Source organism: Morus notabilis, unplaced genomic scaffold (genome assembly GCF_000414095.1).
Source record: "Morus notabilis unplaced genomic scaffold, ASM41409v2 Scaffold184, whole genome shotgun sequence".
Lineage (NCBI taxonomy): Eukaryota > Viridiplantae > Streptophyta > Magnoliopsida > Rosales > Moraceae > Morus > Morus notabilis.
Window position 1 is genome coordinate 736,062 of NW_010387636.1, and position 14,938 is coordinate 750,999.

Below are 14,938 nucleotides of genomic sequence, written 5' to 3' on the forward strand. Positions count from 1 at the left end.
TACGGTTATTGATAGAAATAAATCAAATTTCTATCTAATCTCCTTATCTTTATTATAAGAGATAAGAGACTAGTTTACTTCCATTACGTGAATCCTAAGCTAATTAATAGACCTTGAATAGTGATATTATATAATATATTTCCGTCCAAGAAAAATTATATAATATATAAGAGAAGGATTATACAGAACAGAGACGTTAAAGCTTTTTAAGCGGAGACGTTAAAGTTTTGTGTACAAAGGGTATCAACTAGCCGGCTTTCCTGCCAGATACCAACATGTGCAGGGTTGTCACCTTATGCAACAAATTTTAATTTTAATCTCTCTCTCTATATATACACGTATACGCAAACTTATATACATATATATATATATATGACTATTGAACTTATATAAAAAGTCACATTAGAAATTAAAATATACACATTTTCACAATAAGAAATGTTATTATACTGATTACAAATTATAACCATTAAAATCTCATTCATATATTTATAAAATCCTTCGTATATATAATAGTGATAGTCTAATAAGGTGGGCCGAAAAAACAGTAACGAATATATTTGTGCATATATGAATATATATATATATATATATAAAATTAAGCGTATATAGTGTGTGTCTTTTTATATATTATATAGATATAGATAATATACTGTGTGTTTCGTGGTTGACAATATAGACCACGAGATAGAAGGGTAGATGAGTATATATATGTATGGGGGTAGATGGGTAGATGGGCTTGAAAATTGAAATGTAACATAGACTTCTACGACGTAATTTCATGCTAATCTCGGGAGAAGTCCAAATTTATGGTCGTTGTTTATAACATGCCTAATAATATATATATATATATATATATATATATATCAAATTATCAGCTTTGTGGCGCTGACTTTTTTTTTCTTTTTGTCCTAACAAAGATAGCTGACAGTCTACTGGTAAAAATCATATATCCTCATCATTGTATTGAGATTTTTAAGTCATATATTCAGATGAGCTGGCATTTCTAAATTCAAATAGGGGTGTTAGGAAATTTTATTTCTTGGGCAACATATTAATTAATAATTATATTATCGTTATTTAAATTAATTAAATAAATTAAGTAGTGAATTTTAAAAAATCCAATAAGTTTTATAATTGGATATAGATTAAATGGATGGATACTAAATACTGACTCAATTAAGTTTAATGAGTGTCTAATAAGATAATATATTAAGGAACTTATGGTTATAGTCTCTAATACGTCAAATTATATGATAAATTTTCACTCTTCCCCATCAAGAGAGAAAACACTCATTTAGAAATCTAGTGATTTGATTGAAAAAGGCGATAACTCCAAGAACATGTTGTTAAAGAGATTTTCTGCTGGAAATTAAGGCTGCACCAATAGAAATAAGTATTTATTTTAACATATTTTCTTAATAATTTAATGTGACGACTCTGGTACGTGGGTTTAAGGATTAAGGTCAACATAGGGGACTAGTTTACGTACATAAAACTTAACCTTTTTTTTTTAATTCTTCTTCGTATCAAATAATCATTTTGTTTAATTGAATTTGAAAGATCAGTCTGTTTCTGGATCCTTCTGCTTCCTACTTAATTACCATATGAAACAACATCAAACATGCCATATCAAAAATTATAAATTTAAGATGAAAAGAGAAAACATATAAATATATGTGCGTGTGTATAAATATACATATATATATATATATATATATTATTGTGTCGCTTCTGCTAAACCTACTGTTTACATATTCTTAATTATCCATATATCCAAATAAAATAAATGTATTACCGTAGTCAGGCTCACAGCAACCACCACTAATACTTCTCAAGGTATGTTTGGTGATCCCGATATGGATTGTTCCATATATGAATTATGGTATCATGGGTTGGGTATGTGATGCCACAATTCACATGGATCAGCGGTTTGGGTTTCTCTCTGTGTGAATTGAGGTTTTGTTGTTACTTATCATTATTATTCCCTAATAAGAATGCTATTAAGCTACACACGCGCGATAAAAGGAGTGCAATATTGCACTGTTGCATCTTAATTCTATTTTTTTTATTTTTTGCTTAGTACACCTCAAATTTTTAATTATAAAAAATTACACTCTAAACTTAAATTAGTAGCAATTTACAATAGTTAGCCGGCGCTATTAAATTGACGATTCAAGACACAAGTTTTACGCGTGACTGATTTGAAAAATGACGAGTTCTACCTTTTATGTGCGAATCATCTATTTTAAACTGTCAATTAGGTCAATTAGATAACCATGACTAGTTATTAAATTTCAATTGCTACTAATTTGAAAGCTTAGTATATAATTTGTCAAAATTAAAAGTAGGTGTATTATGAAAAAGAAAATATAAAATTTATGGTGCAACTGTGCAATTTACTCCAATTAGTGCTGAAACTTTGGACATGCCACCTGTGACCACCGAAAATTTTAAATTTTTACCTTATGACCGTGCTTGCCCGAGCCCGAATTTTTGAGCTACCCAACCCGAGCAAGACGCTGGACGGGCTTCAGGCAAGTTTTGGCTGCCCGAGCCCAGTCGAGCAGCCCGAGACCGCCCGAGGTGCCCGAAGTATTTTTTAATATTTTTTATATATTTATATACTATTATATATAATTTTATTTATTAATTGTATATGGTATGTATATAAATAATTTTTAAGTTATTTATTTATTAATTTTTAAATTTTTAATTCATGATTGTCTCGTTAAAAACCTTACCAAGAAAAACCTAATTGGGATAAAAACTTGGTAAAGAAAAAAATAGTGCAATCATTCTCGGACTAATTACAAATTTGACGAACTTACAAAGTTTATACAAGATTACAATAACATTGTACAAAGTAAATAAATATTTACAAATTACAATAATAGAATTTAATTTGAAGCTGAAGGATCGTCTTCAAAATTAAAAGTTAATCTATTAAATTCATCGATCCATTATTGACTTGCCGGTGAAATTGTATCGTGTAAGTGTTGGTCGGAATGATCCCGATCCTTAATGCACACCAACGCTTCAACAAAGTCCTATTGCAATGTGTTTCTACGTTCCTCAAGTATTCGGTCAGTCGTACTGAAGGCTTATTCGGATGAAATAGTGGAGACTGGGATCGAAAAAATATCCATTGCCAGTCGAGTTAGGATCGGCCAAGTTAATGCTCGTGCCCTCCACCACTAAACCAAATCAAACATTTCACTATTGTCGACTACTAAGCCCTCACTCAGGTACGCCATTAACTCGTTGAAGCCACCACTGTTGCCACCACCTCTTAATGAAGATCCACTCCCAGATTCTTCTTGACCTTGAGTCGTCGTCTTCTTCTTCTTCTTCAACCCGAAAACATTCAAGAATGAATGCAGATTGTCATCTTGTTGTTGTGGTTGTTCTACATGAGGTGTGTTTCTAAACCTACTTTCATAAGAGCTATAGAGAGATAATATTTTTCCCTTTATAATAGAAAATTGGTCAGAACAGTCGATATCTAAAATGTCACCTAAGTTTTCTAATCCAATTTCTAAACCTTCTAATTTTAATATAGGATAAAAAATAACACTGAAACCATACAATTTTGGTAATTTAGCCCAATATTTTTTAAACTTCTTTTCCATAGAAGCGATAGGAACTCCTAAAACCTCGTGTGTCCTAAATTCACTAAATAAAATAGCCATTCTTAAAAGTTCTCATAACACTAATGGTGACGTTGGGTAATATGTTGCACAAAGCTTTAAAGTAACTTCGTGAAATCTACCTAAAAAGTTATACAAAAGTTCGGCAATTTACCAATCAGTTTGGTCTATAAATCTTGGTCCTAATTTTACACTAACATAGTTTATTATAGCATCTTTATAGGGGATGCATTGTTCAAGCATTATATAAGTGGAGTTCCATCTTACGGGCATATCTAAGGCTAATGCTTGTAGAAACCTAAACCAATCTTGTATTCTTTGATTACTATCTTGAATTCATGCAATGTTATCTCTAATTCTTTCAATATGACCTGACATTGATTATAAACCAGATTTTACTATTAAATTAATTACATGTCATGCACAATGTTGGTGAAATATATCATTATTACCGAATAAACTTAAATCCTTTTCAAAAAGTTCTATTGTTTTAGTATTTGCAGTAGCATTATCTAATGTTATAGCCATTACTCTATCCCTTAAACTATATTCATCAATGACAGATAAAATTGTATTCTATATTAAATCGGCGATATGTGATCATAGAACACATTTAAAACCTAATATTCTCTTATCTAAATCAAAACCTTTAAAATAATGTCCGGTTACAGCTAAATAATCTTTGTTGATAACGGCGGACCAAATATCTGACGTTAACGCAATGCAACCACTAATAGAGTGCAAAAGGTTGATTAATGCTTCCCTTTCTTGTTTATATAGTTTTAATGCATCTTTCCTAAGAGTAGTTCTTGAAAAATATTTGTGCATTAGGATTATATACAATTTTAATATAACGCTGCCAATTCCTTTGTTCGGTAAAACTAAGTTGCTGATCTAATGTGGCCACTAATCGTGCCATTTGTATACGATCGACTTGCAGATCATATTTCCAAGTGCTTAGACCGCCGGTTTGGCAGTCAAATGATAATTGTGTTTGGCGGAGATCGGGTTCACCTCCTTGCTTTTGAAGACACTTTTCAGAGTGTCTTCTCAAGTGTGTTGTGCCGTGAATAGTGTTAACTTGTAATTTATCACCACAATATTTGCATTTAGCTATGTATTTAATGTTACCGTCATTGTCAACCTCCTCGAATGCGTTGAAGTGCTTCCAAACTGTTGAGGTGCGCTTCTTCTTCTTGGAACTTGTAACATTTGTGATTAGTGCATGAAAATGCACCCTAAATACTGCTTTTGATTTATATAATATTAAAATATTTAAGCTTTAATTAATCAATTCTATTATTTTTATTCATAATATTTCTGATTGGAATTTGTCTAATTTTTACTTAATTATTTACTGATAAAAAGCAGTGTAAAAAACTACACAAAAATAAGCCATGAAAGCCATATTTTCAACCATCCGGAGCCAAGCCTCTCAGCCGAGCCATACAAGCCATCAGAGAGAGAGCCGAGTAACTGAGCCGGCCAAGTTGCATCAGTCTGCATGGGCCCCAGCTCTTCCACACTTTCCCCACTCCATCTCGCGCGCGTCACCTACACGCAGAACGTCCAGGGAGCGCGTCCCATGCACGCGCCATCTACAGCGCGTTCTCCCTTGTCTCGCATGGGTCCTGCGTCTGCTCAGCGCCAGCCCTCCATCCATTTCGTGTGCGCCAGCTATCTCCGCGACAACCTTTTGCCAGCACAGGCCAGCCACTCTGAGCATGACACGTGGCGACTCTATTCCTTTCCTCCAACCAAGCTTCGACACGTGTCCCTTTTATGCTGAATCTGAATTTCTTCTCCAAAAATCAGAGCAAATACCAGATTTGTTCCTTAAATTATTTATATGATTTCTCCTAATTTATGTGTAATTTTATTTTGTTTCCTTTTTCTTTTGTAATTTTTTATTTTTATTGTTTGTTTCTTTATTTGACAGCCAACCTCTGAACACTATAAATAGAGGGGTTGGCCTAAGGTTTTTAGGAAGCTTTTAATATTCAGTTTTCTGTCGTCTTGCTGTCAGTCTCATATTTTCTCTTTAGAACTTATGAGAATGTTTTGCAAGCTAGGCTAGAGTTTTCTTAGTGAGGTTAGAGATGAACTTCTGTTGAGTGACCCAATTCAGGGTTTTGATTCCTTGTGCTGTAAAGTTCAATATCTGAATGAATTAAATCTCATCTATCTTTCTTTTACTTTTTAAAATATTGTGTGCCAATTTTTATATAAGTTCAGTCACGCTTTTCTTATGTAATTCTATCATGCATTGTTTTGTTATTCAAATTATTTTGCAAATTGTCTTTTACTGCAATATTGTCAAATTGATATATTGTCGATTTTGGATAACTTGTAATAATAATATTTCGGAGTCAACATAGAGATTTAATTTATTCGATTCCTTTATTTTGTGAATCAAAACTTGAATTGGTGAACGAAACATTAGGGATTCTCTACACCTTACCGTTTTTACTACGAATTTTCTTCATACAAATTTTCTCCTTTTTATTTTATTTGCAACAAAAATCTCAAAAACTCTTCTTTTTCTTTAATTCACTTTTCTCTAACGCTCTTATTCTGTTAGTCATTCTTGTTATTTTGTTATCTCTCTGTGGATACGACCGCCCTTCTGTACTACAATTGACCGCTTGTGAACATCACTTTTGGGCGTTAATTAAATTTTGGCGCCGTTGCCGGGGAGGTGCTACTAACAAGAGTGATCAATAGATTTTAAACCAAAGAGGTAAGTACATATTCTCTGTATTTTTATTTTACTTTGTTTATTTTTTTTTGGTTTGCGTGATCTGTTTCTTAACTCACAAAAAAAAATCTTTATTTGCTGCATCTGTCTTTCTGTTTTTTTTTCTTTTCTCTGTCTTTTATTTTATTCTTTTAGTTTGTTAGCGTTTTCTCTTTATTAAAAATTTGATTTTCAAAAAAAAAAAGAAAACTTCCTTTAGTTTTTGTGATTTGATTGTTAGCCTATATATATATAAAAGTAAAAGTTGCTGCAAGTTTCCGTATGTATTCACTTAGGCCTTGTTCATTTTGTTGATTCAAGTTTTGATACAGTAAAAAGCTATCACAAACAGTTCCATCTAACTTTTTTATTACAGTAAAAAACTCTCACATAAAATCACATCTCAACTCGAATCAGCGAACTGAACGGTCCCTTAGTATTTTATATTGCTGCAAGTGTTGCTGATTTGACTTGATATTCATCTTCTCGTTTCTTATTTCAAAAAAGAAAAAAAAAAACCTTTTTTTTGGGTGTTTGTTTTAGGTGCGGAACTCGTGTCATAGTAGTTGCTTCTTTTCTGTCAGTTTGTATATTTTGCTTTCATTTATTGGTTTTTATATGTACGTGCATTTATTTTCTCTTTGTTTGTTTTGGTTTTTCTTTTTAGTCATTTGTGTCCGTTCCTTTGCCTTTAATTAATTTCCATATCCTACCTATTGAAAAAAAAAGAGTCAGTTCAGTCATAGGTTACAGTTTCTGTGTTTTTGTTTCCTTTTTATATTGCTAGAAGATAATTTAAGATTTGCTTTTAGTGTTAATTTTATTTCCCTCTTTAGTTTTAAAATTAATTGTGATTTAATTTTGTAATCTTTTACTTTTGATAAATTAGGATTTTATTTTGTTTTCCCATTTGTACATTTTAATTGTTGCTTAATTTAATTTTTTCTTTTATAGTTTTCATTAATTCTTAGGATTATAATTAAGATTGTAATTAATTGATTATTCTTAACCTAGGAATTTCATAATTTGGTAGATTTAGGCTTTTGACTTTAGGAATAGTTTCCATTAATTAGATTACATTTCATAATTTACTTAATAAAATTTAATAATTAATTTTGAGAATAATTGTGTAGTTACGTGGAAAGTATAATCTGAGGGAGTTCTATCTAGAAAAGTTGGTACTTAAGTGGGCCTCGCCCCACCAATCTTTCCTGGGAACGTTGCTCTGTCTAGGAGACTATTCATTGAGCCAAGAGCTATAGTTTTTCCTGGGAGCACTCTCAGTGGTTATGATTTACGTTGATATATAATTATTTTCTTTTGTTTTGATTAAAAATTAACAAAAAAAAAACAAAAAAAATTAAAAAAATTAAAAATTAAAAATTAAAAAAAACCGCTTTGGGTGAATGCATCGGTATAGAGACGAGCTAGGGAGATTCGCTCAACGTCCAGACCTAGAAACCCCTAGTGAAATTCTATCCGACTCATCTTCTACGCCTCCGTCTTCACACTCATCATTGGAATTCGCATTTAAAAATCTATTCGCAATGGCACAACACGAGGAAGTTCAGCAGAGGACGTTGCAAGATTATATGCACCCAACGCGCACGGCCACCCCATCGTGCATCATGTTCCCGCCAAATGCACCGCCTACGGATTTCAAGCCGGGCATAATTGCACTTCTCCCAACTTTTCACGGGTTAGAGAACGAGAACCCATATGTACACATTCGGGAGTTTGAAGAGGTGGTGGCCACCTTTCACAGCCGTGCTGAGGACACAAATACCGTCAGATTAAAGTTTTTCCCTTTCTCTCTTAAGGACAAGGCCAAAAGCTGGCTGTATTCTCTTAGGCCCAAGTCTATTGGTATGTGGGAAGAAATGACGACGACATTCTTCAACAAGTATTTCTCATACCATAAGACTAATAATTTGAAATGACAGATCTCGAATTTCACTCAGAAGGAAAACGAAACTCTCTATCAAGCTTGGGAGCGTTTTAAGGATCTGTTAAATCTGTGCCCCCACCATGGATATAAAAGTTGGCGCCTCGTAAGCTATCTCTACGATGGACTCACAATCCAAGAGCACCAATTTGTCGAGATGATGTGCAATGGAGATTTTCTCTAGAAGGATCCTAACGAAGCTATCGAATACCTGAATGAGTTAGCTGAGAAAGCTCATACTTGGACTGGACCGAGTGCTACTGAGAGCACCAGTAGGTCCCGACCAGTTGGAGTTTATCAATTAAGGGAAGAGGATAGCCTCAAGGCCCAAGTTGAAGCTCTGACGAAGCAAATTGAGGCCCTCAAAAGTAAAGATAGTAAAGGACCCTACATGGTGGCAAGGACAGAGGCACATGAGCCTTGTTTAGTTTGTGGTAGAATGGGCCATCTAACTCAGGATTGCCACACTTTAAGTGAAATGAGAGGGGTATATAAGGAGCAGTACAATGCATTGGACACATACAAGAAGCCTTACGGACCTTTCTTGGAGACTTACAATCCTGGTTGGAAAAACCACCCAAACTTCAGTTGGCGAGATTCGAACCAACATGCACAATCATCTGGAGGGCAATGGAGATCAGAGCAACAATCTCAACCACTAATGACATATTTTGCACCTCAGAATAACATACAACCGAAAGAGAATTCTCTAGAGGATACCCTAAAAGCTTTTATGGACGCGCAAAATAAAATGAATCAAAGGGTTGATTCGATGCTCACGCAGCTGGTGGAAGAGAACAAGGAAATCAAAAGTTAGATCACAAAGCTGACCGAAGCTTTAACCGTTCAGGAGCACGGTAGATTTCCATCACAAGCCCAGTCCAATTTGAGAGGACAACACATGGCTCCAACTTCCAACTCTGAAGGTCGAAATATCAAGGAATTTAACGCCATCTCTACTCGAAGTGCTAAGAATTTAGACACGCCATCGACAAGTACAACCACTTCGAGTAATGAAGAATCGGCTCAGGAGAAAGAAGAGCCAACTAAAATTCCGGTAAAGGTGCCTTTTCCCCAAGCTCTCCGATCTACTGGGCAAGTGCAGGAAAATCAAAGCGAGATCCTAGAGCACTTGACACAATTGAAGATCAATCTTCCCTTACTACACGTGATCAAGCAAGTGCCGGCCTACGCCAAGGTTATCAAGGATCTGTGCACTATAAAGAGAAAGCACCACGTCAAGAAGACTGCATTCTTAACCGAACAAGTGAGCGCGGTGATTGAGCAGAAGACACCGCCGAAGTATAAGGATCCAGGTTGTCCTACCATTTCTTGCCAGATCGGGACACATGAATTCGGCCAAGCGTTACTAGACCTAGGATCGAGCGTAAACCTCATGCCTTATTTGGTCAACTCGTAATTGGGTCTTGGAGAGATTAAGCCCACATCTGTGGTTCTACAACTGGCTGATAGATCCATTAAGAGACCACGGGGAATAGTAGAAGACATTTTGTTACAAATCGACAGGTTTTATTACCCGTGGACTTTCTTGTCTTGGATATACAATCCGTGGTGAATATGGAGTCATCCATTCCCATCATTCTAGGAAGACCTTTCCTTACCACAGCAAACACACTTATCAATTGTAGGAATGGTCTCATGAAGATATCTTTCAGGAATATGACCCTTGAGGTGAATATTTTTCATATTCAAAAGCAACCACGTGATGACGACGAGTGTCACCAAACATTTATGATCGACACACTTGTCGAGGAAAAGGTTCTGTCATAAAGCAACTCTGAAGATCTTGAAAACCTCCTCCAAAATTCTGAATCTGAGAGTTCCGATCCTAGTGAGGTGGCTACCATTTCTGGCATTTTCAAAGAATCACAAGATAGAGGAACCAAGTTTAGGCCACCATGTTTTCAGGAGCTCCTAATAGAAGGAGAAAAACCGAAATCATCCACCGAGGAGGCTCCAAAAGTCAAGCTAGCCCAACCACCTGAGGGCTTAAAAGATGCATTCTTGGGAGATGAAGACACATTCCCAGTCATCATCTCATCTAAACTCGATCCATTGCAAGAACAACGATTGATCGACATACTAAAAGAGCACAATTCTAGGATCAAGGTAAAAATGAAAGCGGCTCATGATAAGCAGATCCTAAGGAAGAATTTTGAGCCGAATCAACGGGTTCATCTCTATGATTCCCGTTTGCATCTCCACCCCGGTAAGTTGAGGTCGCGGTGGACTGGCACGTTCATAGTAAAACGCATTTTTCCCAATGGTGCTGTCGAGGTTGAGGACCCGACTGATGGGAGAATCTTTAAAGTAAATGGCCAGCGTCTGAAAAATTACTTAGAGCGGGTGAACCAGGTTGAAGAGATCATTCTCGACGACCCCGTTTACCAACCCTGAGTAGTTTGCTCACATCTCCTATATCATATTTTCATTTTCTATTTTCTTCGTTTCTTTTTACATTTTTTTTATGTGTGTGTTTTTGGAGAATCATATCAGGAAGCTCAAGCTGTGCTCATATGTGGAATGCTCATCGTCCATGTGTCTTCTTTCTCTATATTTTCATAATTTTTGACACTGAGGACACTGTCTGATTTTGGTTGGGGGTGGTGAGCATATTCATACGTAAGAGTGATTTTTGTCATGTTGATGTTTGGGTTAAAATTTTTGCGAAGTTATCTGAGTATGATTTCAAAATGTTTAGTTTGAGTCAATTTTCGCTGTCTTGGTTACTAAGAAATGACTTCCAGAGTTTCTTTTTGCACATGCTAAACCTTGTGGTAAGATGGATGTTAATGCATGTCCGCTGAGAAAATGTCCAAGTTTAAGTGCTTGATTTTTAGTGAGTTAAGAGAGTTGAGAAAACGACTTTTGAACTTTCATTGATCTTTTGAGCTGGTAAAATCACTGATAGAACAACATTACATGGTTAGTGGTATGCTTGGTGCATATGCTTGAGAGATGGATTTTTAGTTAGATAGGAATGATCTTATGTAATAGAGCCTCATTTCTTACTTTTCAAAAAAAAAAAAAAAAAAAAACTGAGGAAGAGCAATATTTCATAGATCCTGTAGTTTGGTGTTAATCACATTTGATGCTATATAACAGTTTGTCAAAAGAACACCTTTCTACATTCACTTCATTATTGCAGGTTGTCTCTTGCCAAAAAATAAAAAATAAAATAAAAAAAAAGAGTAATTTATTTTCTTATGCATTTTTTTGGCTCTTTGTTTGTTTCTGTAAATTTCTATTTGACTTGAATGAAATCCCAAAAGCTGGTTTGTGGTAAGAATGGTGGAATGTTCTAGTAGTTGATTAACCAATCTTTTGATCAATATTCGTTTGATTGTTTGTCCTAAATTTGACCTTCCTCACACTGAGTGTTGATTGTTCCACTTCCAACTCCATGAGAGAAAACCTTTACACTCAAATATTTTTAACACCCGTGAGATCAATGGAGTTAAGACTTCTACTTGGTGAATTTTTCAAAAACTGTATGTGTTATGGTCAGTGGTAAGAAGGTTACGGTTTGGAGCACACACACACGACTCTGGAGTTATGAGTGAAATAATCTTGATAGTATCTTTTGACTTCTTACTGACAGTTTGTTTGAAATACTCAGGTGACTAAGCTAGTTGAGACTCAGATTTTCTTTGTGACATGATTTCTCTTGCGCTTGGATTGCTAGAGACTAGCAATAAGCTGGTTGGGGGTTGTGATTAGTGCATGAAAATGCACCCTAAATACTGCTTTTGATTTATATAATATTAAAATATTTAAGCTTTAATTAATCAATTCCATTATTTTTATTCATAATATTTGGAATTTGTCTAGTTTTTGCTTAATTATTTACAGATAAAAAGCAGTGTAAAAAATTACACAAAAATAAGCCATGAAAGCCATATTTTCAACCATCCAGAGCCAAGCCTCTCAGCTGAGCCGCACAAGCCATCAAAGAGAGAGCCGAGTCAATTGAGCCGAGTAGCTGAGCCGGCCAAGTCGCATCAGTCCTCGTGGGCCCCAGCTCTTCCATGCTTTCCCCACTCCATTTCGCGCGCATCACCTACACGCAGAATGTCCAGGGAGCGCGTCCCATGCACGCGCCATCTACAGCGCGTTTTCCCTTGTCTCGCGTGGGTCCCGCGTCTGCTCAGCGCTAACCCTCCATCCATTTCGCGTGCGCCAGCTGTCTCCGCGACAACCTTCTGCCAGCACAGGCCAGCCACTCTGAGCGCGACACGTGGCGACTCTACTCCTTTCCTCCAACCAAGCTTCGACACGTGTCCCTTTTGTGCTGAATCTGAATTTCTTCTCCAAAAATCAGAGCAAATACCATATTTGTTCCTCAAATTATTTATATGATTTCTCCTAATTTATGTGTAATTTTATTTTGTTTCCTTTTTCTTTTGTAATTTTCTATTTTTATTGTTTGTTTTTTAATTTAACAGCCAACCTCTGAACACTATAAATAGAGGGGTTGGCCTAAGGTTTTTGGGAAGCTTTTAATATTCAATTTTCTGTCGTCTTGCTGTCAGTCTCATATTTTCTCTCTAGAACTTGTGAGAATGTTTTGCAAGCTAGGCTAGAGTTTTCTTGGTGTGGTTAGAGATGAACTTCTGTGGAGTGACCCAATTCAGGGTTTTGATTCCTTGTGCTGTAAAGTTCAATATCTGAATGAATTAAATCTCATCTATCTTTCTTTTACTTTTCAAAATATTGTGTGCCAATTTTTATATAAGTTCAGTCACGTCTTTCTTATGTAATTCTGTCGTGCATTGTTTTGTTATTCAAATTATTTTGTAAATTGTCTTTTACTGCAATACTGTCAAATTGATATATTGTCGATTTTAGATAACTTGTAATAATAATATTTCGGAGTCAACATAGAGATTTAATTTATTCGATTCCTTTATTTTGTGAATCAAAACTTGAATTGGTGAACGAAACATTAGGGATTCTCGACACCTTACCATTTTTACTACTGAATTTTCTTCATACAAATTTTTTCCTTTTTATTTTATTTGCAACAAAAATCCCAAAAACTCTTCTTTTTCTTTAATTCACTTTTCTCTAACGCTCTTATTCTGTTAGTCATTCTTGTTATTTTGGTATCTCTCTGTGGATATGACCGCCCTTCTGTACTACAATTGACTGCTTGTGAACATCACTTTTGGGCATTAATCAACTTGCACTAACACTTCTGCTTGTCTCTCCTCCACGCACACCACCATTACGACCACGAGGTCCACGACCTCTAGTACGTCCACCACGACTCTGATTTGCCGTTTCCTCAGCATCTCTTTTTGGTGTTTGCGATTCCTGCGTTTGAAAAACATTAATAGGAAATTGCTCTTCTTCAATGTTGAATTAGGCATCAACGGGAATATCACCACCATAACCGGAAGAATCCATTATGAAAAATAAGAGAGATTGAAAGCGCTTTGAGAGAGATTAAGAGAGATCGAGAGAGATTAAGAGAGATTTGAGAGAGATTAAGAGATTTGAGAGAGATTGAGAGAAATTAAGAGAGGATGAGAGTTTTTTGGTGAGAAAAATGGTTTGGGGGGCGGGGGGGTATTTATAGGGAATTTTTTAGCTTGAAAAAAAAAAATTTTCCCTCAAATATTCGGCTCCAACAGTAACTTAAATTTGGCGGGTCGGGTCGGGCTTCAGGTTTCTTAGGCAACGGTAAAATATAGAGCCGTTGGAGTCGGGCAAAACGAGCGGCGGGTCAGGTCGGGCAGAAATAGCCGTTACATTCAAAAATTCGGGCGCAAATCGGGCTAACGTTCAAAAATATATTTGGATCGGGTTCGGGTTGGGCATAAAATTCAAAAAACTAGCCGTTTTTGGGTATTCAGGCAAAATTCGGGCTTTGGGTTTGGCATTCGGGTACGGTGGAAAATTTCAAAAAAAACAGCGGCCGGCGGTCACAACCCACCCCCACCGGCAGCGGGCTACGGTGAATGTTTTTTTCTCGAGCTGCCTGAGCCCGGAAAATTTACGTGGACGGGTGATAACAGGTGCCTGTCCGTTGAGCCTAAAAATTTTCAGATTTTGAGCACGTCTACCGCCCGAAGTTCCACCACTAACTCTTGACTTGTACTTTGGAAATGTTGATTTTTTTGTTTTAAAAGGAAAGGGCAATGTTTTTGAATAGAAGTAGACATTGGAAATGATGATGCTTACACTCTTAGTACTAGTAGTGGATTAGTGGGTTGGTTTTATTTTCTCTACTCTATGTCAAGCTCTTGATAGTCTTCTCTGTATGAGGAACTGTTTTGTTTGTTGGCTGATCTACTTTTCGTTTTGTTGCGCCTGGTGCTTTGGAATGAATATCTAACCTTTGTACTTGGAATTCTCTATTCATATGACCACTATTTCCAGGAAAATGTCAAATACAAATTTGTTTTTTTTAAAAAAAAAAACAAAGAAATAAATACTTTCCTTTATTCAAATTTTTGTATTTAATGAGTTAGTGTTAGAGAAGATAAAGTTTGGTTAAATGACTGATTTTCAATAAGATATTAAAAATGGATTTTTAAAAAAAAAAAAAAGATTGCATATTTATTGATTAAGTAAATTTCA

General features: G+C 35.5%; 1 protein-coding gene and 1 non-coding gene across 2 annotated transcripts; one reads left to right on the forward strand and one right to left on the reverse strand.

Annotated features, from left to right (window-relative positions):
• Positions 1 to 8,315: 8,315 nt before the first annotated feature.
• Positions 8,316 to 8,422, reverse strand: LOC112095358. The gene has a single exon (XR_002903791.1). It is a non-coding gene; the product is annotated as a small nucleolar RNA R71 (small nucleolar RNA).
• Positions 8,423 to 9,233: 811 nt separating this feature from the next.
• On the forward strand, positions 9,234 to 10,750 carry LOC112095345. Its single transcript, XM_024177133.1, has 2 exons — positions 9,234 to 9,648; positions 10,137 to 10,750. Exons 1-2 carry the CDS (start codon positions 9,234 to 9,236, stop codon positions 10,748 to 10,750), a joined length of 1,029 nt encoding a protein of 342 aa, XP_024032901.1.
• The last annotated feature ends 4,188 nt before the right edge of the window (positions 10,751 to 14,938 follow it).